Source organism: Aquila chrysaetos, chromosome 18 (genome assembly GCF_900496995.4).
Source record: "Aquila chrysaetos chrysaetos chromosome 18, bAquChr1.4, whole genome shotgun sequence".
In the NCBI taxonomy this organism is placed as follows: domain Eukaryota; kingdom Metazoa; phylum Chordata; class Aves; order Accipitriformes; family Accipitridae; genus Aquila; species Aquila chrysaetos.
The window spans coordinates 21,269,564-21,295,939 of NC_044021.1; the positions used below are offsets into that span (position 1 = coordinate 21,269,564).

A 26,376-nucleotide genomic window follows, 5' to 3' on the forward strand; every position below is an offset into this window, starting at 1 on the left:
TGTATGAACACAAACATTTGTGTGACTGCGTGACATACCACTTGGGGAAACTGCTCTGGTTGAAAAATAACCCATTCGTTGGGCTGTTTTTCATTTGGATCAAGTTCTCTGTTGGTGGATAGGGCTGTGAGGCTGTTTGCGACTTGTGCCAGGTTACAGCAACAGAAGCATCACCTAAATCAGGGACTGTTGTGGAAAGGTTTAGTCAGCTGTAACCTGACTGGAAGTATGTGTTGTAGGTGAGAGAGACTAAATTTTGTTTTTCTTAGTCAAAATTGAGTCTGTGGGAGTGGGATGCAATTTGGATGTTTTTGGGTGACGATAGTTTGGTATGTGCTTCTTTATAAAGGTGTGAAAATGAGAAATAAATCACAGAAGAGTGTCTGCAATCTTAATCTAGCTCTAAATGTGCAATCTGAGTGCAAAGTAGTTGTATGCTGGCGATAAATAAAAATATTGAGTACTCATCTAGATGTATGGAGGTGGAGTGCAGTTCTTAAATTTTCCTATTGAACGTTTTAAGGAAGCATGATCTTTCTTTACACTATTTTTTTTCTAAGAGGAAAAAAACCTTGTTGATTGATGGTTGCAGTGTCTTTTAATCGTTAATTTACATGTATTAATCCGTAAGCTGTCCATTTAACTGATGTTGGTTTTGGTGAGCAGAAATTCAGAAATTGGTTTTGGCAGGGTGAATGGAGAACCCATTGAAACAACATAACAGCTGTATCCAAGTTTACGAGAAGAAAATCCTAATCTCTTATTTGTTTTTTGGTGAACAGGAATTCAGAAATTGGTTTTAGCAGGAAGAATGGGAGAAGCCATTGAAACAACACAACAGTTGTATCCAAGTTTACTAGAAAGAAATCCTAATCTCTTATTTGCATTAAAGTGAGTCTTCAAATTATACAGATGTGTGTTTATAGATGGCACAGTACCTTCTGAGACAAGACAGTTACTCATTTAAAGCTTTCACAGAAATTTAAACAAAGTTAAGCAGCATTTTTTAGAAAATGTGTGTAGTTCACTTTTTTATGCTATATTATTTGCTACATGTTTAACTAGGTTTTGTCATCAAGGTCCTGTTTCGCAGCATAATTCACATCTCACTGTAGACTTGTTCTCTAGAACTAAGTTTTGTAATTTTTTTAAATCAATTTTAATCAGTTTGTGTGTCAAGTAAAACTTAAAATGTAAACTGATACAGTATCATATTCAAGAAGGTTAAGAGTCCTGCTGGCCTGAGTTGGTCTGTTCCTCCCAATGGGTGACTGACTTTAATGATCAGTTTAAATGAGCTGTTTCACTCCATGTCACTTTACTAGAAACCTCTGGCTAATACTGTGGAAATTCCATAATCCCAAAGATTTCTCTTGGCTTCCCAGGCACACAATAGTCACCTTCATTCTGGCATTTTTACTTGCCAGCTGCGTTGATCCTCCAGAATTTTGTATCACATTTTAGTGTTCGAATGTGGAAAAAATCTGTTATATCCTGTAAGAACAAAGCACTTTAATTTTTATGTTCAGTTAAGTAACTTGGAATGTGTTTGAAGTCTGTCACACTGAAGTGCTGAACAGAATTCACGTGATAGTACTGCAGACTTATCACAGAATTCATAAAATGCGAACATTTTGATGAAAGACTTCACTCGATAACGTCAACTGTATGTTATCTTTTTCTCAATCTGTCTTTCTAAATTTTGCCTGTTCTATTGAGGCTATCCAAGCCTCAAACATAAAGCAGTAGTTCTGAGCTTCCTTAAAGTCCATAGTAAAACCTCCTTATCTAAAATAAAATTGACAAAGAGCAACAGCCTCTAAAGAGAAGGTTTGTATATGAGCTTGCTTTTCAGACTGTTTTCTAGTGCAAATGTTTAATGTTAAGAGTTACCGTTCAATGCTTACTGTTCCAGACAGTCAAACTATGTTCTCATTTACTTTGAGAGAAATGACAGACACGACAACGAAATGACATATCCTTCTCAAGAAATAACCTTGCCCCTGCCAGTAAAACAAAACAGTTAAAACAAAATATAGTTTAGTTCTCTAAACTTTGAGGACTTATGGACAAAGACTATCCTCAAAGGATAATATTCCTGTTCTCCTCCCTCACAAATTTTGTAATTGTGTATTTTTGGCTGAACACTCCAAAGCTTATTGATGATTGGGTTACTGACATCCAGTGTTTTGTTGAGTCAGACTTTTTGTACATTTAACACTGTAATTAGATCATTGCTATCGCTGGAAAATTGAAATGTGTAAATTGTCTTATTAGCTTAACTTTTTTGCCTTTTGTTTAGGGTGCGCCAGTTTATAGAGATGGTGAATGGTACAGACAGTGAAGTGCGGTGTTTGGGAGGCCACAGTCCAAAATCTCAAGATAGTTACCCTGTTAGCCCACGATCATTCAGTAGTCCTAGCATGAGTCCCAGCCATGGAATGAATATTCACAATTTGGCAACAGGCAAAGGGAGCAGCACGCACTTTTCTGGTAAGTTGATGTGGAGGATATACCGCATAGATTTGAATATACCACACCGTGTAGATTTTTTTTTTGTTACAGTTAAGTATCGGGAGAAGTTACAAATACTTGCAGACTGATAATTTTTTTTACTTGAGTTGATACTGAATGCTTTGTATAATATAGTTATAATGATTAAAATAGGTGATTCTCAGTCACTGGGGAAATGGAAAGTGCATAAATAGCATCAAATCTTTTTTGCATGTGGTCTTGGTTTTACTAAGGGTTTTTAAAGTAGGTTGCCACTGATTTCTGAGAAATGTTTTCTTCCAGGAGTTGGAAGGTTCTGACACAAATTTCTGTCGTTTCGATGATAATTTATGGCTTGGGCAAGGTGGTTTAAATCCAGTAAATGGTGTATACGATCCATTTCCTATGGGCTATGTGGACCAGTAGGAACAGCTGCTCTTGCATAGGAAGTACCAGAAGCTAGGTGGTAGAGTCAGGTAGAAGACTTCCTGCTGGCAGCCAAATTCCAATCTGCACAGTTGAGACGGTTCTGAGAGCGTCTAGGTGGTGGTAAAGCTTCAGTGGGAAGCCCTGAATGTTCAGAGCTGCCCCATGCCTATGGGGAGATCCCCATGCCTTCCAAAGCACCCCTGCAGAGAAGAAGTTGGGCATGTTAAAATGGTACATGAATGTGTCATCTTTGAACCCAAGACTCTTCAGGTACCAGAGGCCATCAACTTTCACATCTGTTTGATTCTTAAGTCCAAACTGGAGCTGACTGGGGGCTTTTTATTTTATTTTTTTTTCCTCTCGGTGGGATTGAGTAGGAAGCCAGTGTAGCCTGGTCACCAGAATACCTGCTGCCCTTGGAAAGGCAGCAGCTTTGCTTTTCTTCCTTCTGTGTCAAGACTGTGCTATCACGTGTGTGAGTGGAGGTCCGCTCAGATTTAGTTTGTTCTTCAGATGGTTATTGGGATTTATTGTAGAAAGTACCTCTAACTTTCTAACTTTGAAAATAGAGGCACCACTTAATAAGCAAGTTGATGAATGTGTTATTAGAATTGAGGTTTGGGACTTCCTGAATGGCAGCAACTGTTTTGTTATAAGAAGCCCTTCCTGTGACCTGTTTCTATATTAGAAGATACTAGGGAACTCCTGTTTTTGGGCTTGATAGAACTGGCAATTACATGTTTGCTTCAAATAGTAGTTTCTTGATTATATTTTAGAAGGGTCAAAAGAGATTTTAGCCAGACATCATAATTTCACAGCATGGTGTAATTTTATTTAGCAAAGCACAATATTAACAATTAAAATAATTATATGGGGAAGGAGGGAGGTCGTATTTAAGTGTAGCAACATGTGAACTATTTTCAGCACTGAATTTTACTGCATATTTGTCAAGAGAACTAAGTGATTAGGAATTAGTAAGATGCATGTCTGCTTCCATTCATAATGATTACAGTGGCCTAGAAAAGATTTTTCAGATCTTTCAGAAACAACGTATCAGTTCTAAAAAATTATTCTACATTGATGCAGTTTTCTGTTTTACTGGTGTATAAGTACAATTGAAAAACCTTCTCGTGTATGTGCTAGTACTTATTAAATAATGCTTAACTTCTGCATGCAGAAGCCTTAAAGGTTCAAATACCTGAAACACGGAGGCTAAGTATTTGGGTTGGTTGGTTTGGCAAATCGAGTGTTTACTGACCAGGAACAATTAAGCTATACTTATTTCACTTGTATAAATCGGTACTTTCAAATAAGTTTGTAGATGATTACAATTATTAAAACTTTCTTTCAGGGTTTGAAAGTAGTTGCAGTAATGGAGTAATATCAAATAAAGCGCATCAATCTTACTGTCACAGTAAACACACGACCACCAGCTTGAATGTACCAGAGCTCAACAACATAAATGTATCAAGATCACAGCAGGTTAACAGCTATTCCAGGTGAGTAAACTTCAGATGGTTCTAACTTACATTAAGGCTTGTGTTGTCCACGTGCTTGTATTGCAGAGAAGAGTTTTCAGTGGGATTTGATGTGATTTTTTTTTTCAAGGACAGTTAAAACATGTAGTGTAAGGCCAACAGCTTGTGATCACTCTAGTTTTGTTTTAACTTCTGAAACTCAACAGACTGTTTTCTCCTGTTTGTTTGAAGAAATGCAATGGACAAAAATAAATTACCATGCTTATAGCTATTTCTGGTCAGTTTTGAAGTTGTATAGTGAAGATTAACTAGCTGTCTGGCACTTGGGATTTTAATTTAAGCCACTGACATTGATTTAAGCACATTGCATGTAGGTAATGAAAAGTTTTCCAGATACTCTCCATTTGTAGCAGTATCTGCAAAGTAAACACAATTGAGATGCATATGAAATGCAGGCTCCCTTCTATTACACACACAAGAATTGTTTGCCTACTCCAATCACTGTCACTTGTGCAAACACATTCAATTCACAGAATGAAAGCAGATGTATTAACTGGGGTTAATATCGTTATTCATGACCAGTAAATATTAAGCTCTGCGTTGCACAGATGCAGCAGAACCTAATTTGATGTGAAATACAACAGTACTCGGCTGCGTTGTCCAAGATGGATTCCCAAATCTACCAACTAGGATGTGATGATGTGGTGGTGATAACAAAAAGTATTTCAGTTGGATAGTGATGATTAGGGGGAAAAAAGTAAGAGTAGCAATTTATTTTTTTAACTGCATGATTTGTGTTTGTGTCAGCAATTGCCTCTGCCAAAAAGCTTGGTAGTGTCCAGGCAACTTTGAGATTTTTCACAGGAGGAAGACAATTCCTTGGCTGCAGTGTTGGCCAGTCAGAGAGGCCTTTTGGTTTCCTTCCCCAAAGGAAGCTGAGTATTTTTCGTTGCTTAGAAGCAAGATACTAAACTTCTAAATTGAATGGTTTTGATCTTAAGAAAGGTTTTAGGTTGTTGTTCTCCATGACGAGATAGAACAGGCTAGGATGTAACTGTCAGCAAAGCTCAGTCCCCAAAGCCACGCTGGCATTTTCTGAAAGTGCTTCTGTGACCTTCTGTGAGCCGAGTATGGTGAGGAATTGCATGCTCTGAATTTGCCCGAGTATCTCTTCGGTGTCTTGCTTTACTCAGTATTTGCTTTGGGTTTTTCTTCTTTCTCCCTGTCATTCCACTGAGAGTAAATGAGAGATCAAGGCTTTTTTGAAAGAATTATTTACCTAAATGTGATATTCTCAAAGTAGGCTGTATATTGAGTTAACTGTCCTTAAAAAAAAAAAGTGGGAGTAGTATATTTTCTCATGCATTTTCTCCAGCTCTGTATATGTACAGATAGATAAACGAGGTTAAGAACTTTTAGGTGTGTATTTAGAAAGTGTTACACTGCTTACTCCTGAATATTGGTGGACATGTTTAATTTTTCAGCATCTGAAAATGTTATTTTACTGAATGCTAATGCTAGTTGAGAGAGCCTGATAATTTCCCTGGTGCTCTGGTATTGCCAGTTGCTATGGAAAAACCTGTGGTCTAACTTGGTAATATTTAAAAGCAGCTTTTCGGTAGCCATGGTGTGAAAGTCCTGTGCTGAAGTTGTGAGGAAGATAACCCTAAGTACTTAAATATGAGTAAAACTTTTATTACTCTCTTTCCAGCAATGATGTAGACATGGAAACAGATCACTACTCCAATGGGGTTGCTGAGACTTCGTCCAATGGCTTCCTAAATGGTAGTTCTAAACATGATCACGAAATGGAAGAATGTGACACAGAAATGGGTCTGCAGTGATATTTCTTACATTTTTATTAAGTGATGGCAACAAGGTTATGTTTTTACTTGCAATGCTTCCCAACTTGAAAATTAGGGATATTAGCTCAAATCTTAATTTTTTTGTTAGTTTGTTTGTTTCACTGTTACTAGGTGTAAATTTTATAACTCCTGATTTAGGTGGTCAAATGTCAGGTGAGAACAGGGGAAATTGATAACTCATGGATATTGAAGCCAGCATCTATTTCTAAGGAAGTGCCTTTGAGAAGAAACATCCTGTTGTGTAGCGCGCCTGGGTTAGTGTTGGCAAATTGCTTCTCCCTCTTCCTCTAGTCCTCTTACCAGTCACAGTTCTCATGGCGTCTTTGCACTTGACAGTAAGAGTAGAAATTTCAAATCGCTTATATTGAAGAATGCAAATTGCTAATATTAAATGCTGAAGAACAGAGCTATATTTGGGAACTGAGATGTAAAAAAAGAAAAAAAAAAATTTCCACCAAAAAAAATAGCCTGTTTTACATAGTTGTGGTCTAAAAAATAACTTTGTTTTACTTAACCTGCTTCATATGCAGTCATACCTGTTGACATTAGTGACACCTGTGTATTTAAATACCCTCTGATTGCCAGCACCCCATGAAAAGATAGTTTATTCTGTCAGTTATGGTGCTAGGTGTCCCTGTCCGCTAAAGGCAGTCAGATCACTTAAGAGCACGCAGGCTGGAGCTTAGACAATGGTTGTTATTGCTGGCTGTGTCTGAAGAAGTGGAGGAATCCAGCCCAGCCATTTCTGCAGTTGCAAAACTGTCTTCTCAAACAATTGATTTAACCAGACATCAATTAATAAGTAGTTTAAATGAAATGTGACACTCAGGACATCGCTGGTAAACTTTCAGAATGCGATAGTACTTAGAGATTTCTATGAATGCCTCGCAGTTCTGAGGGCGTGTGCTGCTGCTGATCATGCAGTTTTGCTGGTAAATACTAGGTAACTGTTGAAAAGCAAATATAATTCTGTTACAGCCCTGGAGGGGGGAGATTCAAATTGCCAGACTGTTTTCCCTGCATTACGCTCTGAAACAGGGTAATAACAAGGCCTCATTTCTGTGACAGAAAAAACAAAACACTTCTTTACTCTCTTGCAGCCTTTTCTACAGAGGCTTGCTGTGACAGGCATGAAGCAGCTGCACAGGATGCAGAGTTGTTTGTGTTGTGTTTTGGTTGTTTGGTTTTTTTTTTAATGTAGTTGTTTTCTGCCTTTGGAAGGCCATGTCCTAGATTGGGCTGCAGCTAGCAACAAACACCACTGCTTGAAGACTTGTGGGTGCTTCACCTTTGTAAAAAAGAAATGTGGCTCCTCAACCTACATTGTTTACTCCCCACAGTTTGAGTTTGGTGGTTTTTTGGTGATTTTTTTTTTTTTTTCTTTTTGAAATATTTATATATACCCCTTAGTGCTGTGTATGTAATGTTAAGTAGGCAGATTTTTTCCCAGAGGTGATACGCTCACAATACGCTCACATCTAAGAAAAAAAAAAAAGTGGCCACTTATAAATCCTCATTTGAAATAGTGGTCAAAATACTTCACTAGATGGCAATGTTAAAATCAGAAAGAAGAATGGTTTTGTAATTAAAGTGTACCTCAAAATTCTGATGGAAAACTTGATTCCTTTGATGAAAAAAGGCAAGGAATTGATGCTTTATTTTTTAACAGGTTGCTTTAGTTGTAAATTTAAAAAAGGTAGAACTTTCAGAGAAGCCAAGGGCTGATCTACTCTTCATAAACTGCATTAGTATCTTTTAAAATCAGTAGCATTGGGGAATATTGTAGCAACCAGTAAAGAAATCGATTGTAGTGTTCTGCTTGATTACAAAAGAAGCCTGAAATGTCCAAATTATTACACTAATATATTCTACAAGGAGTATGAACAGTCTAAATGATAGTCTTGTAGCAACATCCATCATGGCTGTTTGGGAAGTTCAGGGGTTTTTACCCTCTATTAGCAGTTCCGGATTTGGCGTATCTTTAGAAGTGCAATGCCAAAGAATTAAAAAGGTAGAACTGTGCGGACTTTTATTGCTGTTGTTACTCATTTTAAACTCCCATAAAATTTTAAGGTAAAATTTGGTTTATAGTCTAGTTGTTAATTTTTAACTTACTGCAAAATAAACAGCATGTGTAGACAGCCTTTGATGTTAGTTAACTAAGCCTCTTAATGTTTATAAAGGAGCAATTCAGCAGTGCTCGGTGTAGGAGTACGTTACACCAAGGTCTCTGGCCCAACGTGCTTTCTCTCTGAGAAGGCAGATGTGTTTTGAGTGAAATCGGGGCAGATTCTCTAGATCCATAGATTGTTATTGTCAGCTCTATTAGTGGTGATGATGATGATATCATTTTTGCAGAAGTAGATTCAAGTCAGTTAAGACGTCAGCTATGTGGTGGCAGCCAAGCGGCTATTGAAAGAATGATCCATTTTGGAAGAGAATTGCAAGCAATGAGTGAGCAACTAAGAAGAGAATGTGGCAAAAACACAGCGAATAAGAAAATGCTCAAGGTATGTTTAATCTTGAAGTTGTGGTGTTAAGGTGAATCTCTGCTGCCCGGCAGAAACTTTGCACAGCATGCGGCATTGCAATACTGTTCTGCTTTAACTTCTGCAATTCTTTTGTCTGAGAGCAGTATTCTAATCAGCTGTGGTGTAGTGCTGTCTCCTGTCTTGTCTGTGTAGCGCATTCACAGGGAAGGTAATTTCATACTGTAACACAATTAAAACCAGAGATATGAATTTAGGACTTCCCTCTATCTCATTTCTGACCGTGTAGCTTGGCCTCTTGAATCAAAGTGCTGTTTGCAGCTCTAAGGATCAATGAACTGCAAGAAAGAGGATTGATACAGATGCCTAGAACGCTTTTTAGTACTCTGTGTCTTAATTAGTTTACCTTGATTTGGGACTGCTCTGAAAAAGAATTCTCCTGCCAAAGACTGACTGCATGCAATTTTCAGCCTGTTTTCTCTTTCCTCAGTGGTTACTAAAATACTGCTCACTTCTGTCTTTCTGTTGGGAAAACCAGTGCTCGCTTAAAATGGAACAAGTCTGGTTACAATTTCTTTTTATGCTTTTGTACTGATGAAGGACACTGACAATCACCTTTGTGATTCTGAATCAAAATGGGTGAAGAAAACAGTCCTTGTTTTCACTAGTAGAATACAGCTGTTGAGATGTAATAAAAATCATCTTTCCCCAGGATGCATTCAGTTTACTCGCATATTCAGATCCCTGGAGCAGCCCGGTTGGAAATCAGCTTGACCCGATACAAAGAGAACCTGTGTGCTCTGTACTTAATAGTGCAATACTAGGTAAGGAAAGGAAGGGCTGGTGGTTTTCACGCGCGGTACAGGGCGCCTTTCGTTCCAGACAGGTAGCACTGCTGCTCACCACGCGTCGTTTGCTGGGCTGGCTGAGTGATTAACAAAGTCTAGCGATGTTACGGTACGCTCCTCTAGCATAGGAGGGGACATATTAATGGAACAGATGTCGTCGCCGTTGCTCAAAGCAAGAACGGGCCTATTCAATAATGGTGCTATGCAGGGAATTTGAAAATGTCGCTTTGTTGCTCCTGCTCTGTCTTGCTGTAAGAGCAAACTTTGCAAGTAAACACAGGAATTCTGAAATGAATGATTTAGGCAAGCTTAAAATTGAAGCTTTCAGTGTATTCCTATGAAATTAATCAGGTATTTTAACTGCCACTGATTCTTTTTCAGAGACTCACAATCTGCCAAAGCAACCACCGCTTGCCCTAGCCATGGGACAAGCGTCACAGTGTCTAGGATTGATGGCTCGATCAGGAATCGGATCCTGCGCGTTCGCCACAGTGGAAGACTACCTACACTAGCTATGCATTTGAAGATCTGAGAGGTGGTGTGGCATATTCAACATGGAAAGTAGACCAGCTCTGCTGACTGGAATTTGGAATTTTAATTATGTACTAAGGACAAGTCTGTCGCTTTATGTTGCTTCCTAGTTTACAGCATGATGCAAATGATTTCTAACTTAGTGTTAGGAGAAAATTTCCATCTTTAAACCTCTTAGACAACTAAGAGTTGAAAATATCACTGATAATGTCAGACATCCAAATTGACAAGTACCAATCCTTTAAACGATTGTCCAAAACAAACCAAAAATCCTGCTCCCTTGCGGTGGGACGGAAGAATAGAAAACATGGATGTATTAGCATGTGGGTGATGTCAACGTCAAGCAGGATGACTTGCCAACCTCCACCCCCATTGTTACATAGTTCAATCAGTGTAATTTGCAAAATGCATAAACACCTGATGGTTTGGATATATAGTGTTGATGGGAAGAAATGATATTTTTTAATGTGTACTGTAAAACTTGAATTACTCAGGAGCTGAGTGAATATGTTCGTTGCTACTTACAATCCCAACCTGTTGATCTTAGTAGTTTTTTGTTTTAACATGGTCTTTTCAACTTTGTTTCCTTGTTTAACTACAGACAGCTTCTGTTGTGTAGACTCACCAGTTTAACTGTTGTATTATAACAGTATTACATGTCAACACAGTGTGGTTATGACCTATTTATATAAAAACCAAATATTTAGTCAATTTACAGTCTTAATTTAATCTTTGTACACCTTGCATTTTTAAAAGTGCTTAAATAGTACTATATTGCAATAAAATGTAGTGATACCATAATTAACCAGCCATTAAAAACTTACTTCTACATACATGGTAGCATGGACTTGTATGCTACGTTTTCTTGGTTCTAGAGTTCTACCCTAGAACAGCGGTTCTCATGTAGACCTGTGAATTCAGAATGATGGCTTGCTGGTCGAACTGGGGATGCCACTTCCCTGCATCAGAGCACTGCAGCGGCTGGGCTCTCAAAAGTTAAAGGTTTAATGTTCTTGCCCCAAAGCAAGCCTAGCTGGCAGTGCAAAATCAAGGCATCGAGGGAAGCTTATTCAGTACTGCCTGGAGACAGGGAAAAACAACCCTTATTCCTTGAAAGTAGGCATCGGGCTGGGCAGAAGTGTCCTGCTGTGTGAGCTAGCTGACTTAATGATTCTGATATTAGGATACAGCCTTTCTTTAGAGATGCAAATAACTGAAAAAGCAGGAATAATAGATTGCTATTAGAAATGCAGCATCCAGAACAGTAAGTACAACACCATTCATCTTTATTCTCTGCGAAGGAGCTGCCTTGTGGAGGCAGCTCTACAAGCCTGCTCTTAACACCAGCTGTTCTAAATCAGTATTAAGGACACACAGTCACTGCCCTGGCCCAGCTGTTTCTTAGCTTCCCCAGCCACTTCTGAAGGGGGCAGGGAGGGAAAAGAAGAGGGAAGTCAGTCAGTTTGTGAAGGTTAGTGCCTTCTGGTGGCTGTTGGCTAGTGCTGAAAGCAGAGCAATGATGGGAGAGAAGTGGGGAAAAAAACCACCTTTGTTGTGTTGAGAGACTAACTTTCAGTAAAAAAGTCCTTAATAGCATCTTCTGAAAAAGCAGTCTTCATACTTGTTTTTTAATCTGTGTTGCAAGCCAAATTTTTTTAAACCTTGTTGCTCTCTCCTTTTTTTCTTGCCCTTAAAAAAAAAAAAAAAAAAAAAAAGCAGTTAGTTAGTTACCATTTTCTTAGCCCATCTACTGGAGAAGCAGCAATCCATTGATTACTGCAGCATTTCAGAACAAAAGAAAAGAACTGACTGGAAAGCTGATGAGAGAACCTTCCTATCATCTTTCTTTTCCATACAACAGGGACTTCCACCGGCCAGGGGTACCAACTCGCACCACTCTCCTTCAGAAGCAGGTCCAGCAGTGCTTGCACTTCTGAAGCACAACTGAGAAGCAGACTCTGCCTGCTCAGGATCAGTAACTTTTGCCCTCTAGTGTCCACGAGCCTCACAGACTGTGCTTGTGTGGCTGTACCGTCATTTTTTTATGAGGAGAAACAGGCCGCTATTTCCCTGTGCTCACACAGAAGTTCTTGATCTTGGCATCCCTGCTTTAAGTTTTACATGTATCTATCTGAAATGACTTCCAACAGCTCAGAGGTTGTAGGCTGAAACAACACTTAGTGAAGTATTTATTTCAACAAATAAAGATGGCTCTAGGCCCATATGCTGCTTCTCAATGTACCAAAAATGAAGTAATTTTTTCAAGTTCTGTCTTGCACACCCTCCCCGCTGGAGCACTTGCTACGCCCACTCAGGCTGTAGTGCCCTGCTGCCCTTCCCTTACTATAGGGTTCTGTGAGTTAAAAAGTAGCAACGTACATGGGAAAGCTTTTTTTTTTTTAAATGTACTTTTTAAACCACATATACATAAAGTAGTACTGACATAACTGTTTATACTCACCCCAAGATTTGTCCACAAACTGAACTGCAGCTTTTTTAACTGGGTTTTTCTTGTTTTCAAGGGAAAAAAAATCATTTGCTGAAATAGAGATGAGCGTTAATTACTAAATTTAACCCAGACAAATCTAGAAGCAGACCCACCTAAGGAAAACTGCTTACCCTGTGCCCGGTTGGCATCTGGTCCATAGAGATGAGTGTTTAAAAAGTCTTTGGCGAGCTGTTGGTGGAGGCCTGTTATACTCTGATCTTTTAAGCACACAGCTGTATAGTTTCCTTTTGACCTAGTTAAATAAAGAGATGTAAATCCCTGTAGCGTAGTTACAGGACCCAGAACAACAGATAACACTAGGCAGTCAGTGCTTTGCTGCCTGAGCACAACAGCGGCTGGTGCTGGTTTCAGATGGTCAAGCCAAGCTTTGTAGCAGTATTAAAAAAAAAAACAAAACTGGACCAAGACTCTCAACCTGTCATCATATGCCTTTACATGCCCCGAGTGGTTCCTTTGGAGTCTCAAACTAGTCCTGCCAGAAGCTAGTGCAATTCCTCTACAGGGACATCAGTGACAAAGAAAGGGGGAAAAAAAAAAAGACAAGACTGAAATGCAAGAATTGAGTGCTCAACAACCAGACCTGTAGCAGCACAGAACAGAACTTCTACTGCCGTGCTAATGACTGCCCATAGCAGTCACTACCTCATAGCAGTTACATATACATAATACATAAAAATTATTTACTTATAGATTATTTTTTTATATGTATGTGTGTGCATATATATATATATTTTACAAATGTGCTGTATCAGAGGCCTATTAAAGGTGCTTTTAGCACATAAATACGCTTTCAATCAGAGGAAGAGCAGGGGGAACGCCCAAGTGAAGAAGAGTGCAGCCACACAGTGACAGAAGAGCTGCTGTGATGGCCCCTCGCAAGCAGATGGAAGGCCCAGGGACAGGCAGCCTCCATCATCTGCTCCCGCCGTACCTGGCACTCTTTCTTTGCTTGTCTTTCTTCACCCGCCTTTGGGCTCGGCCTTGTCTCTGCTTCGCAGCCTGGCCTTGTCTCTGCTTCACAGCCCTACCTCCACGGTGCTTACCTGAAGTAAATTTAATAGAAAACAGAGGAAATTTCCCAAGCATTATGAATCAAGAGCTGTAAGTAAGTGAAAAAGGAACAAGAATGAAACAACAATTAGGCTGTGAAAAATAAGGTGCCTTTAGTTAACTCCAACAGGCCTTTTTCAGAAGGTCTGACTAGCAAGAGCTAGAAAGCGTTGCCCTCGCTGAAGGGCTGCAAGAGGGAGGGGAAGAAGCACGCCTCAGGGGAGCCACCCGGAGTACTGCTAGCCAGCCTTCCCCTTCCTTGGCATCCACAACACAAGATTCATCACAGGACAAAAATTCAGTGCAACACAACAGCCACGAGTAACAGGCAAAGGGGAGCCCAGCCTCGGCTTCATTCTCGCCGCTATGGAGGACTGAGTGTTCAAAGCATCGTCCTGTGCTCACCTCTTGTTTATGGCAAAAGTGTTTTTTAAAACAGTAATAAAAGGAAGAAAAAGTAGCAGTTGCACCACCCAGCTCTATAATTCTGTGAGGTATGGATAAGAGAATTGTTTAAAAAAACCACTTTTTTTTTTTTCTAAAGTACTCTGAAGTACAGATGAAGAGGGCCAGAAAACAGCAGTCATGAATACTCTAGACTCTTGATTTTCTGGTTCAGAATTTGAAAAGAGTTACCTAATTTTTTACAGATGCTACTAAATCACAGTATATGTGAAGCATCGAGGCGATTAACAACTCTATCTAGGAACAGCCTTTGATATTTAGCATTTGTTTAAGTTATAATCTCCCTCTGGTAATCCTTGCTTTTTCTATTATAACACCTGCACGTTATTTCCTTCAACACCTCGGGCTATTTTAACGGAAATCACTGTACGGCAAACGACTTCCGTAACAAGTCGCGAGAATCGGATTAAACGCGACTTCTTTAGATTCTTCCTCAGACGCTTTTCCTCGGCAACAGACAACGCGTGCAGCCTGCGCCAAGTCTCAGACTTTCACGAGGTCTCCGCTCCGGAGCGCTCCCCCGCCGCAGCTCTAGCAGAGCGAGCTGTGGCCTACCTCGGTCAGCTGCCGCAGCCTGCCCTTCGCCTCTGTGCGGGAAGGAGAAAGCAAGAGGTTACTTTTCCAGTTCGCACCCCCTTCCTTTACTCGAAGCCCGTGTCCTCCCCGACCCAACGCCAGGACCCGAAGGAGCTCGCCGCCGGCTAGGCAGCGCTTCCCCCGGCACCCCCCCTGCCCTCACCGGTCGGTCGGCGCGGCGGCCAGCTCCTGCAGCAGGGCCTCGGGGAGCAGCTTCCGTTTCTGCGGGGGGAGAGCGGAGTTACCGGGGCGGCGGAACGGCGACACACGCGGGACGGGACGGGACGGGGGCGGCCCCCGCCGTACCGTACCTTCTGCTCCGTGAACAGCTCCTGCCGCCGCCGCCGCTTCTCCCTCAGCAGCTCCCGGTGCCTGCGGGAAGGCGGGAAGCGCCGTCAGGGCGGCTGGGGAGCGGGGGGGGGGAAGGCTGGCGCGCGGGTGGCCGTTGCGGCGGTTGGGACTGGGGGTGAGGGGGTGCCCGTACCTCCGGACCGCCTCCCCCACGAGCCTCCGTTCGGTCTCGGCCGCCTCCTTCGCCACGCCGAAGGACACCTCCTCCGGGGCTTCGTCCTCCGAGGAGGGCGGGCTGAGGAGGGCGGCGGGCGGACCGCGCTTACCCCCTCCCGCCGCCTTCCGCCGCCGCGCCACCGCCATCACCTCCCTCACGCCGCTCGCCTCACACCATTCCCGCCCCCCCCCCTTCCCGGAAGCCGCTCCCCGACTTCCGCGGCGCGGCACCACCCTGCGGGGAGGCCCCGCCCCGCGGCGCGAGCACGCCGCCTGGCGCCCAACGGCTCGTCCGTCCCCGCCCGCCCGCCCGCCCGCTGACAGACGAGGCCGGGAGAGCGGCGGCGGCCGGAGCTTCGCGGCGGCGGGGCCCCAGCCGCCCGTTTATTGCCGTGGGGAGCGGGGGAAAGGGCGGGGGGGACACGGGGACAGCCCGGCGAGACCCGCCGCCTCCTCTCTCTCAGCCGCCGCCCCCCCCCCCCCCCCCCGGTCCGAGGTGCTCAGGAGATGATCTCGGTCTGGTGGCGGGCCAGCGCCGGCGGCAGGGTGGTCCCGCAGGGGCCCGGGAAGTGGAACCTGGAAGGAAGAAGCCGGGTGAAGGGGCGGGCGAGGACCCGGTCCTCAGTCCTGCCTGTGAGGGAGGGGGCCGTAGGCCGCCTAGGACCTAGGGACAGACGTCAGCTCCGCGCCTGGAAGAACACACCTGGGGCTTCAGCGTGAGCCCATGCCACCAAGGAAGAACAACCCTATTTTCTTACTTATTAGAAGAAAACAGTGTTTCCTAAGCACTGGGGAGAAGGCTAGATCGTGTTCGTTTAAAAGTTTTCTAGGCGGTTTAGCAGTTCAGTGCAAAAGACAGTGAAGATGGGGGGGACTAAAGGTTGCTAGTTTACAACTGAATGGCTTTACCTGAATCTGTTCGTAGCAGGAGTAGCTTCCATGTTAAATTCTGCAACTGGCACTCCTCTGGCAGATACCTGAGGGGCAAACATAGCGGCAGGATACACCACAGAGGAGGTCCCGACCTGCAGGGACAGGGGGAAAAAAAAAAAAAAACCAACAAAACGGGAGTGTAGCAGGCCAGTAGTTAAACAGACAAAACCAAACCAACCCACGAGGTAAGGACCCTTCTCAGAACACTGGATGTGCAAAACCCGCTGAAGCATGGAAGATCCCTACAGAAATGAAACCAAATCAATAGATTTAGTGTCACTGCATACGTAGCCATCTAACATAGCATAAGAATTGGGAATTGTTTCTCTGATGGAACCCAACTAAGCCTGTTTGTGGATTATAACTGTAGATGGAAAAAAAAAAAATTGCAGAAATGCCAAATGGCAGACTTTGCCTCCAGGAAAACAAAACAAGACATTCCTTCTGTTAGCCAAGATTATTCTGTGAAGGGTACACAATATTCTGAGCAAGTGTTTGGTCAGTGATCTGGAACCTACGTGGCATGTAAACAACCTCACCAAAAAAGCAACACATGACAACAGCTAGCTACCTTCTTACAACATTTGGTCACTTTTTTTAAACTGAGCATCAAAATAATCGTATTTTTCACTGTTTGAGAAACTCAACAGCTAAACAATATTAGCTAACCTCTAACGCTTGAAACTCTAACACCTGTGTACACTAAATGCAGACCGCAGATGTCAGCTGAGCAAGATGCACACATGCTGAACCTGTTAACTTCTGAGCAGTATATTGTCCTGGTTTACGGCTGGGATAGAGCTAATTTTCTTCCTAGTAGCTGGTATAGTACTGTGTTTTGGATTTAGGATGAGAATACGTCTCTCATCAGAGTTCCTTTTCAAACTTCATGGTCTTACTTGTTTTACACTTAATGCAGGAGTCCCTCTGGCTTTTAGTGTCCTCGGGGAAGTACAAGTACATCTCCTTTACCCAGGAGGTGCAACCTCTTCACCGTGGCTTCCCGGCCAGTTAAGGGGCTAGGTAACAAAAGTGTCACTCACTACCAAGCAGAGGTCGCAAATATCAAGCTCCTTCTCAACCTCTGTGAGAACGTCAGGATCCAGGGTTTCACCAAACCACACGACGTGGGGACGGAGGAGCCCATTGCAGCCGTCCTCCTCACACCTGTTTAAAAATCACAAAGGGACAGCATTAAGCTGCTGATGTGGACATTTCAGGCTCCAAAACGGCAAAGCAGTTTTCATTCTCATTTGGGCATGTCTCACCTGCCCTCGCTCTTTCTCCCTTCTCTTTCACAGCCCTCCCCACACCCTCCTCTACCACGTGCTGGACAGAAGGCAGCCGATGCTGTGCTACACATGTGTTGGAAGTACACACATGCTGCCCTGCCACACAGAACGGTTGGCTGAACAGTTGTTCAACTCAGATAATTCATCGTGTCCCCCTCACGCAGCTCCTGAAATGGATGAAACTTAAAACGTAGTATGTGCTACAGACCTCGGCCTCCACCAGCTTTAACCAACTGGCCAACAGGTTTTTAAGGAGAAAGTGAACTGAAAGACAGAAGCATTGCATTAGCCTCTTTTCCTTAGGAACCAGATGAAAAATACGGTGGCTTCTTGCATCTGCAGCTAGCTAAGGCAAAGCTTCAGCCATTATAAAAAAGCACCGTGGCACATTTAATGCCTGCAAAGGACTATGCAGTGGCTGTACACCAGCACAGTGTTCCAGAATGACTAACAACAGTAGGTAGCACCTGCAAAGTAACAAAACGTTTACTGTGTAGCACTTTGTTTCTTACTGCAATTCTCCTCCTACTCCACTTACTACAAAACCCATGAATTTAGGCACGTTTCAGCTTGATGCTCAAGTACACTAACATGTGATCCCTTTAGCATCGTGGTAAACTTCTAGTACACACTCCTGTTGTCTGCTGTCCCCCGTAACTTTAGACTCAGTTCTCTGGGGTAAAGTCCCACGCCTCTTTCTACTGTAGAATGTCTCCATGTCCTTCCAAAACTACGTGAACGGTAATATAAGCCTTTGACATGCGCAAAGCACGATGAGGTTAACGGCAAAAACCAAAGCGGTCCATACGTACTGAGGAAGGTCTTCAACTGGAATCACAGCCTCTTCTGTTTCAGGATCTGGAGCCCTGAAGTTACAAAATTGAAATACATATTCAATCGTACAAAGCACGCTTTATATATTAATAAAAACTTAGTATTCTCTAAAGCACACTCTCCAATCAAGGAATGAATGTTTGCAACTTCAGCCAACTTCCAACACCTACTACAACCCTAAAATACCATACACAGGGCAGGCAGGCATTTGTCCACAATTATCCCAGCTAAGCAACTGTAGTAAGCCGGTCAAAGCCTGTTAAAGGCACAACAAATATTTATGTAGCTATCTAAAGATCTGGTGAAACACAAGGGGAAAAGAACCTAAAAACCTACGAGCGTATGCCTGTCCTGTCCGCCCCCCCCCCCCCCCCCCCCCGCTTTTTTTAATGGTGAAAGAAAGAGGATGGCTAGAAAAATGAGGCTGAAGGATTGTTCTGCAACTTTTTAAGTTGCAGAAATCTTGGGGACTGATGCTTCCCTCCTGCTTGTTTCACACATCTGTATTTTGAGACCTGTAATCATGAGAATCTGATTGACGAGTTGAAGGACAAAAGCTACGAGGTGCTCAAGAGATGCAGAAGAGGACAATCCATGTATCAAGTGATGACAGGATTAAGCATCCAATTTAATAAAACACCTGGAAGGTGAAGAGGATGGGAGTACACACACATACTCCAAGAGTACAATTAATTTACGTCCAACACAAGACTTTCAGACCATCTGAAATTGTTCTAATTAAAACATATATAATGTTGTGATAACTTAGGGGTTAACAGTTATTCATTCACAGGACTTAACGGTATCACTGGCTCTCACTGAAGTTACCAAACAGTATACTCACGTTTCAAAACAGTTGTGTAAAATTTAAGTATTAATACTACTAAAGGAAAATCAGGTGGTTGGCTGAAACTCCTGTACACTCCTAAAATGGCTCCTTTTCTACCGAACAGCAGACAAAGTAGAAAACACAGAGTTTACAAGGCAGACGTATTACCCTTTCCCAGCCAGTGCGGGGCATATTGGACTCTTGTAATTCGCAGCTACATTTCCACAGTTGGTGCATCGAGTTTTAAATAAACTACCTGAAACACACAAAGAGAAAACATCAGGAATCAAGCAACTGCTCTGAGGCACGGCTGTACAAGCAAGTGGTTGCGTTCATCCCAGACAGCCTTTATTTGACTTTGAAGACTATACCTTGTGGGTAACTTACTACATGAACGTAACAGCCAAGTGTTGAAACCTGGCAGCATTATGAACGAGATGCTATTTACACAGTGCTTACACACGCTTTTGGTCAGCAACCCAGGGTGACCAGCATCATCGTTAAGCACAGGCCAGGCCCAGCAAAGACAGACACAGCCCTTTCAGCTGAAAGGCCGCAGTAAACAACAGCAACAGTCCCTCTAAGCTATGATTTATCACCTTGTTCTACCTCACAACATGAGTAATACACAGCCTTGTAGCAGTGTTTCAAAAGAAAATAATTATTTAAAATATCTCTGAGGGAGATGATTTCTGCTTATTGCTTTTCCCCTTAAATCAGAAACATTTTCTTAAAAAAATATATGCTGGTTAACACTGTTCTGTTTTACGTAAAACTCCCCAACCCCAAGACTTTTGTAGCATTAGTAACGTGCTGTAGAGATGTGCAATATTGCCAAGAGTTTAAAATTGTTTCTATTTTGTAAAGAATGAGGATAATTAAAATTAAACTATACCCAAGGCTTTATCTTTGGATCCACAACCGCAAAAAAATTTCTGCAGGTTCCCTGTGTCCAGATCACCAAGCAGCGGTGGGAAATGCCATTTAAGCCTTTTGTAATACTTAAGTTAAAAAGCATCATAGTGTTGGAGGACCAGGATGGGACTTTGTCCTGGGAGACTTTCAGTCTGTGGCAGGGCCTGCAGAGTGGAGAAAGGAGGAGTGGGGGCACCTCGAAGGATGGAGAAGGGCTTCCCCACCTTGTTCTCTCCACACCTGTACATTTCCTCAGATCCAAAAGCCCCGCTGACCCCCACGCGCCGCACCTGTGTTGTGCTCCTCCGGCACTTCGTGGGAGAGAGGGAGGGAGCAAGGAATGCCACTAATGACAGGGAAGAGAGAGGGAGAGCTACTGGGTGGAGGAGAGAAGGGTAAGGGAATCTCATCCGCTTCCAGCACCTTCTTCCCCCTGTAGCCAAGGACCGCGCAGGTGGGTCTTTGAAGGACAGGACAGGACAGAGGGAAAGCACCAGGGCTGGTGAGACCAGTCTTGCCAATACACCTTTTATAGGTGCCAGTACTGGTGTGGCACCACCGCTACCACACAGTGGATTCTTTTCCCCTTTTCTAAGCGAAATCAGCCAAGTGTCACTATCCACATGTATTCAAGCGGATCTGAGGCAAAACCCAGCAAGCGGGAACGGAGAACCAGTTCCTGTGTACTGTCAGAATCCATTAAAAAAGAAAGATGAGAAATAAAGAGAGGCTACAGAGTACCCAAAACAACTTCCAAAAGAGAACAGGGTGGTATTGTAAATAACTTCATGCAAATTAGTATTATTTTAAAGACAAATTTCTTCTCTCCCCGTACTTATCCTGCTCTGTCTTCTCCCCGCCAAGTCTGCTGACCTGTAGCAGGTAAGCTGGTTCTTACCATGAATTTCTAAGAGGTGCTTTGTGCCTGCCTTTCTGTGTAGCTCATCAATGTTCTGAGTAATGACCACAACACTCCTTCCTTGCTTGCTCAGTCGCCTTTCGCACTCTGCAATGGCAATATGTGCAGGATTTGGATGTTTACTCAACATCACTTCCCGGCGGTAATGGTAAAATTCCCATACACGAGAAGGGTTTCGCGCAAAAGCCTCTGGAGTAGCCAGCTCCTGGAAAAGACATAACAATTCATCCTACCAACGAAATGGCAGGAAAAACCCCTCCCCAGATGAAGCCCGCTAGATTACTGCCATTTACACTGCTACCTGCATAACAAGATAATCAAAAGCAGATTATTTATAACCAGGTGCAGTGGACAAGAATGTAGTTCAATTGCCCTTACGAGGATGACAAGTCAAAGTACCTTATCAAATGAGGAAAAAACCAGTATCAATAGCATGGTACGTGGTTTTACATAATGCATTCGGACCTTACTCTGTGCTGCCCTACCAAGCTTAGGAGTTTAGTACAGCACAAAGGAAGATGAGATATTTCAATGCACACGATTTTTGGCATTCAAACCCCTCTTTTCCACAGTAGCCATAAAACTCAGCATCGCGTGGATATATTTCCTTTGCCAGCAATTTCTTTTCTGCCTTAATTTAAGTGTAACACAAGCCAAATTACAGCCATTGTCAAAATCAAAGTCTTGTCTTTTATGTGCCAGTAAAATCTAAGCTATACTTTCCACACTAACTTCAATTTTGCCTTTTTTTAAAATAAGGAGTAGCTCAGTCTAATGCTTCAATGCACAATTCTACTGATATAAAAACGCTGAATGCAAGCTTTCTGATGCAGAAGGACCAGGCATTTATACACACACATGCTTTTTTTGACTTGATAGTCACTGAAAGAAAAAAACGCATCTTTAGATTCAAACCATCTTGAAAAACTCATCTCTCTGACCCCTTTTTAACTTCCTGAAGTCTTTCATGAATGCTGTCATTAAAAACCATAAAGAAAGCAAACGTGATTGCAGTGTGGGGTAGCAGTTACTGACAGTCTGATGGTTACTTGAAACTTCTGCAGCACCACACAGGATCAGACCCACCAGGCACCTATACAACTCGCATATTTTGGTGCTCGCTGCTGCACCGCTCCACCCCCTCAGTGTCTGCTTCCACCTCCTCTCCCACCCCCGTGGCTCCCAACACTGGCAAGATCCACGCCAGCAAGAGAGGCAGAGCTTGTGGGAGAGTTAGAGACTGTGAGGAACTCTGCCCCCAAAGAAAAAAATTCCTAAAACATTTTTAAAGAGTATTATGAGAAACCAAGATTAAAAGAAAACAACTAGTCGGTATCATCGGTTCTGTCTTATTTTGGTAAAAGGTTCTTAAGAGTTTAGAGCAGGAAAGGCCCCGCAAGGTAGGAAAACAGTGAGGGTGTCAAAAGATGAGCAAACAGCTAAGCTGCAAGGCAGCAAGAAAACAAGGATGGTAGAAAGACCCAGAGCTGTCTGCAAGAACATTGTTTTTCCCAAACAACTGATAAACCAAACGACGGGCAAGACGTTGCAGCTGCACAAAGCAGACCCCCAGGGCACGGGTAAGAGTTGCAGACAGGGCTGTCAGGAGAGCTCTGTCCCTGCCATACCACCGTGGGAGCGCTTCCACCCTCTAAGGTACCCAGCTTCTTCTGACCCTTCACGCTCACCTACCTGATGGTATAGAGAAGCACAGCCATGCAGACACGTGCCACCAGTACGTACCTGGGCTTGCCACTTTCTCCAGAAACCTCCAGCCCCTCTGAAGGTTGGAACTCCACTCTCCGCGCTAACACCAGCTCCTGTGATAATAGCTATATGCTTTGCTTTGGCAAACACTTCTCGAAAATCAGCCATATCTATGCGTGGGGAGGAAAGACAAACAGCAGTTCAGACACTTATACTTTTTTATAAGAAGCCATACAGACAGTGCTGGCAAACTTATGCATCCAGAAATGTCTTCCACGTACACCTCCCATGACTTCAATTTCAGAATACTAATTTGTTTCTGAGTTTCTGTATATTGGAATTTGAAGGGCAGCTCCTGGAGATCCTCAAAAATGCACATGAGCAAGCTCAGTAGAGCAACATGTATTCAACTATGAATACACTCAATATTTGAAAGACAGAGCCTTAAACTAAAACCCCACACTAGACGCTACCTAGATAATAACTATTGCCACCACCACCCAAGAACAGTTTGCTTCCTAATTGTAAGGTAAGATCCCAAGATGAAAAAAGTTTACATTTAGTTACGAAGTATCACCTTCAAAATTAAGGTAATTTGGGAAAACTCATTTCCTTCTGAGTCAGTCTTGGCCCTTTTCTAGGTTTGCAACTGTATTTTCTATTTTTGAATGTATATTCCCTCCGTTTTTCCCCACATGGTAAAATAACTTGGGAAAAAGATGGGAAATTTCCTTTATGTTTTTCTAAGAGTGAAAACAAGATTAAAAAGAAACAGGTTAGCTACAGAGACACAAAAAAAATTCTCTTCCAGTTTACCTCAGATACGAATTTCAAAGCAACATATTTTAGAATCAGAGAATGGCTGGGGTGGGAAAGGACCTCTGAAGATCGTCTAGTCCAACCCCCCCTGCTCAAGCAGGGTCACCCACAGCAGACTGTCCAGGACTCTGTCCACTTGGGTAGCTTTTGAGTATCTCCAAGGATGGCGACTCCACCACCTCTCCCTGCACAACCCATTCCAGTGTTTGACCTCCCTCACAGTAAAAAAAGTGTTTTCTTGTGTTCAGATGGAACCTTGCATGCCTTAATTTGTGTCCGTTGCCTCCTGTCCTGTCACTGGGCACTACGGAGAAGAGTCTGCCTTGTCTTCATTCCCTCCCATCAGGTATTTTTATGCATTGATAAGATGCCCCTGAGCCTGGTCTCCTCCAGGCTCAACAGTCCCAGCTCTCCCAGCCTCTCCTCCTATGTCAGATGCTCCAAGCCATTAATCATCTTTGTGGCCCTTCGCTGGACTCTCTGTCCAGCATGTCCGCGTCTCCCTCGTACTGGGGAGCCCAGGACTGGACCCAGCACTCCAGGTGCATCTCACCGGGGCTGAGCAGAGGGGAAGCATCAATTCCCTCGACCTGCTGGAGATGCTCTGCCGAGTGCAGCCCAGGAGGCTGGTGGTGGTCTTTGCCACAAGGGCTCATCGCCGGCTCATGGTCAGCTTGGCGTCCACCAGGACCCCCAGGGCCTTTCCAGCAGGTTGGCCCCAGCCTGTCCTGGTGCCTGGTCCTGCCCAGGCGCAGGACTTGGCATTTCTGTTTGCTGAACTTCATGAGGCTCCTGTCAGCCCACGTCCCCAGCCTGTTGAGGTCCCTCTGGATGGCAGCACGACCCTCTGGCGTATCAGCCACTCCTCCCAGCTTTGTGTCATCTGCAGGCTTGCTGAGGGTGCACTCTGCCCCATCATCCGGATCATTAATGAAGGCATTAAAAAGTATTGGCCCCAGTATTGACTCCTGCAGTACGCCACTAGTGACTGGCCTCCAGCTGAACTTTGAGCAGCTGATCACAACACCAACCTTCACAATTTACTACATGGGGGCTTTTTGTTTGTTTGTTTGGTTGGTTGGTTTTTTTAATACCAAAAGCAAGTAAGTTTTTATAAGGAGAGACTATCACTGGAGAAATCCCAAGACCCACAGCACAAGAGCTGTAGAACTGGGCAGAGAACTACAATTCTGATGCCCCACCTGCTGTTGCAAACCTTTGCAGCAGCCTTGCAAGCTCTTGAACATGTAAAGATGAGGCCCGAAGTCCTCCTAGTCTAGTCTCCAGTCTCAGACAGCAGCCAAACGCTGATGCTCAAGATGGCAGAAAAAGCAAGTGCACCTTGGCCTCCCAACTGTTAGGGGTTTTGCTATTACACCTGTGAAGTTCTCTGCGCAGTTTTCAAGTTAAGGCATATCCTCAAATTAAAAAACAAAACCAGAAAACCCTCAAACAAACAAAAAAGAGGATATTTACTACTACTAGACTGAACAGGGCTCCTGGGGTTACCCAATGCCCTGCTCCTGAGTCGTTACAAATGCTCGAGGCCCTCCATAATTCTTGTACAAAGAAATGAGCAGTAAGTTTTATTACCCATTAGGATTATGAAAAGGAAAAGCAATTAACCAGTGTATGTTTATGTGCATAAATTATAAATACTACAGACATGTCACCAGGCAATCATGCTGACTGCAACGACGCGAGGGTTTCTGGAACTATACGGAATACAGACACAGAAGACAAATTTTAGCAGCTAGGAAAAAAAATAATCAACTTCACGCTCTTCTAAACGTTTTGAATTAAACTGTAGATTTCACCTATTACACAAAACCTTCTAGAATTTCAAAGCCAGCTTAAAAACCCGCGCGGGGTACCAACGCAAACAAATAGGTGCCTTACTTGAACTGGGACGAGCCATTTCCGAGCAAACCTTCTGTTTCTTTGAAGCAGCAGCCTTAAGTCCACAATACGCCTGAGAAACCAACCTTCTAGCAGTCAGCTGGAAGAGACTCATCAGCACCCCTCGGAAGTACGCGACCTGAGGAGAAATAAATCACAATAAACCTCAAACACGTACGAAAACGCACCGCCGCCGATTTGCCCTGATGTTTAACTCGCACCACGCTCTTTTAAATTTTACTCCCTGACGTAAAAGCGACGGCGATCCCAGCCGGTAGCTAGCCTACGTGCAGCTGCCCGCCCGCAGAAGGGCGAAGGGGAACCGCGCGGGCGGACGGAGACGCGCCGGGGGCGGGAGGGGGGGTGAGGCGGCGGCGTTCGCCGCCGCCTCACCCCCCCTCCCGCCCCCGGCGCGTCTCCGTCCGCCCGCGCGGTTTCCCGACCCCCGGTGAAAGCCGGTAGGCGCGGGTTCGCGCCCCGCCGTAGGTATTTACCTCAGCGACGGAGCCCGGCGGTGGCACGGCGCTGAGGCCGAAGCGTGCGTCGCCGCACGTCCCGCCCCGGGTTCACGAGGGGGCCGGTCCCTCGCTCCGCTCCGCCCCGGTTTCGTGTTTTCCCCCCCCCCCCCCCCCCCCCCCCCCCCCCGCTGTTAAAAGAGCTGCCGTTAACTGTGTGAAGGCAGGAGGGAGATGGATGGAGCCCACAGCTCTAGTCCTTTTCAGTCAATCTGAGATTTTACACTTTTTTTTTTTTTTTTCCCTTTGAATTCTGTAAATTACCAGCTCAACAGACGAAGAGGTCCCTAAAACACGGGAGAGGGCTGGACCGGGGAAACCAGCGAGATGACAGGTTTGTTCTGTCAAGACGACGTTTAACCTGTTTTAGACACTGGTTAAGGTAATATTAAAAAAAAAAAAAAAACCCAAAACCAATTTCCAGTTGAACTATCGCCACGGTGTTATTCCACTGACTACAAAGTTCAAGACAGC

General features: G+C 43.7%; 3 protein-coding genes across 8 annotated transcripts in view; 1 reads left to right on the top strand and 2 right to left on the bottom strand.

Moving 5' to 3' along the window:
* RANBP9 (RAN binding protein 9) overlaps positions 1 to 11,658 on the top strand; it is a 40,967-nt gene extending 29,309 nt beyond the window's left edge. The window contains exons 8-14 of one of the 2 annotated variants that reach the window (XM_030041646.1): positions 783 to 891; positions 2,303 to 2,493; positions 4,274 to 4,421; positions 6,112 to 6,233; positions 8,624 to 8,775; positions 9,467 to 9,578; positions 9,984 to 11,658. In XM_030041646.1, coding sequence (XP_029897506.1) covers positions 783 to 891; positions 2,303 to 2,493; positions 4,274 to 4,421; positions 6,112 to 6,233; positions 8,624 to 8,775; positions 9,467 to 9,578; positions 9,984 to 10,114 — 965 coding nt within the window. In that variant the 3' untranslated portion in view covers positions 10,115 to 11,658. The remainder of the gene's footprint in view (positions 1 to 782; positions 892 to 2,302; positions 2,494 to 4,273; positions 4,422 to 6,111; positions 6,234 to 8,623; positions 8,776 to 9,466; positions 9,579 to 9,983) is intronic. The other variant, XM_030041647.1, reaches the window with a different exon arrangement.
* Positions 11,403 to 19,623, bottom strand: NOL7 (nucleolar protein 7). Of its 2 annotated transcripts, XM_030041652.1 has the most exons (9): positions 19,618 to 19,623; positions 15,218 to 15,390; positions 15,045 to 15,105; positions 14,897 to 14,955; positions 14,713 to 14,744; positions 13,574 to 13,685; positions 12,753 to 12,874; positions 12,595 to 12,672; positions 11,403 to 11,822 (listed from the first exon to the last, which is right to left on the bottom strand). In XM_030041652.1, the coding sequence occupies exons 1-9, from the start codon at positions 19,621 to 19,623 to the stop codon at positions 11,749 to 11,751; spliced, it is 717 nt and encodes a 238-aa protein (XP_029897512.1). In that variant the 3' UTR covers positions 11,403 to 11,748. The 2 variants fall into 2 exon arrangements, with proteins under 2 accessions (XP_029897512.1, XP_029897513.1); XM_030041653.1 differs by lacking the exon at positions 19,618 to 19,623 and having other exon boundaries at positions 15,218 to 15,442.
* SIRT5 (sirtuin 5) lies at positions 15,591 to 25,972 on the bottom strand. 4 transcript variants are annotated; one of them, XM_041118291.1, is made up of 10 exons: positions 25,609 to 25,733; positions 25,388 to 25,526; positions 22,706 to 22,839; positions 20,942 to 21,167; positions 19,297 to 19,384; positions 18,278 to 18,331; positions 17,217 to 17,340; positions 16,150 to 16,265; positions 15,724 to 15,816; positions 15,591 to 15,693 (listed from the first exon to the last, which is right to left on the bottom strand). In XM_041118291.1, the coding sequence occupies exons 2-9, from the start codon at positions 25,500 to 25,502 to the stop codon at positions 15,741 to 15,743; spliced, it is 933 nt and encodes a 310-aa protein (XP_040974225.1). In that variant the 5' UTR covers positions 25,503 to 25,526; positions 25,609 to 25,733; the 3' UTR covers positions 15,591 to 15,693; positions 15,724 to 15,740. The 4 variants fall into 4 exon arrangements, with proteins under 4 accessions (XP_040974225.1, XP_029897508.1, XP_029897509.1 ...); XM_030041648.2 differs by lacking the exon at positions 25,609 to 25,733 and adding an exon at positions 25,882 to 25,972 and having other exon boundaries at positions 15,591 to 15,816; XM_030041649.2 differs by having other exon boundaries at positions 15,591 to 15,816.
* Positions 25,973 to 26,376: the final 404 nt, after the last annotated feature.

What these genes read in the sequence shown, in the direction of transcription:
- NOL7 (XM_030041652.1), bottom strand. An exon ending in AGCTGTTCACGGAGCAGAAG is followed by an intron (nt 14,956 to 15,044) that starts GTACGGTACGGC and finishes CTCCCCCCGCAG; the next exon opens with AAACGGAAGCTGCTCCCCGA. An exon ending in AGATGCCAACCGGGCACAGG is followed by an intron (nt 12,673 to 12,752) that starts GTAAGCAGTTTT and finishes TCTCTATTTCAG; the next exon opens with CAAATGATTTTTTTTCCCTT.
- SIRT5 (XM_030041648.2), bottom strand. Translation starts at nt 25,502, where the DNA reads ATGAGTCTCTTCCAGCTGACTGCTAGAAGGTTGGTTTCTCAGGCGTAT. An exon ending in AATGGCTCGTCCCAGTTCAA is followed by an intron (nt 22,840 to 25,387) that starts GTAAGGCACCTA and finishes CCCCACGCATAG; the next exon opens with ATATGGCTGATTTTCGAGAA. An exon ending in CCTGCTACGAACAGATTCAG is followed by an intron (nt 15,817 to 16,149) that starts GTAAAGCCATTC and finishes TCTTCCTTCCAG; the next exon opens with GTTCCACTTCCCGGGCCCCT.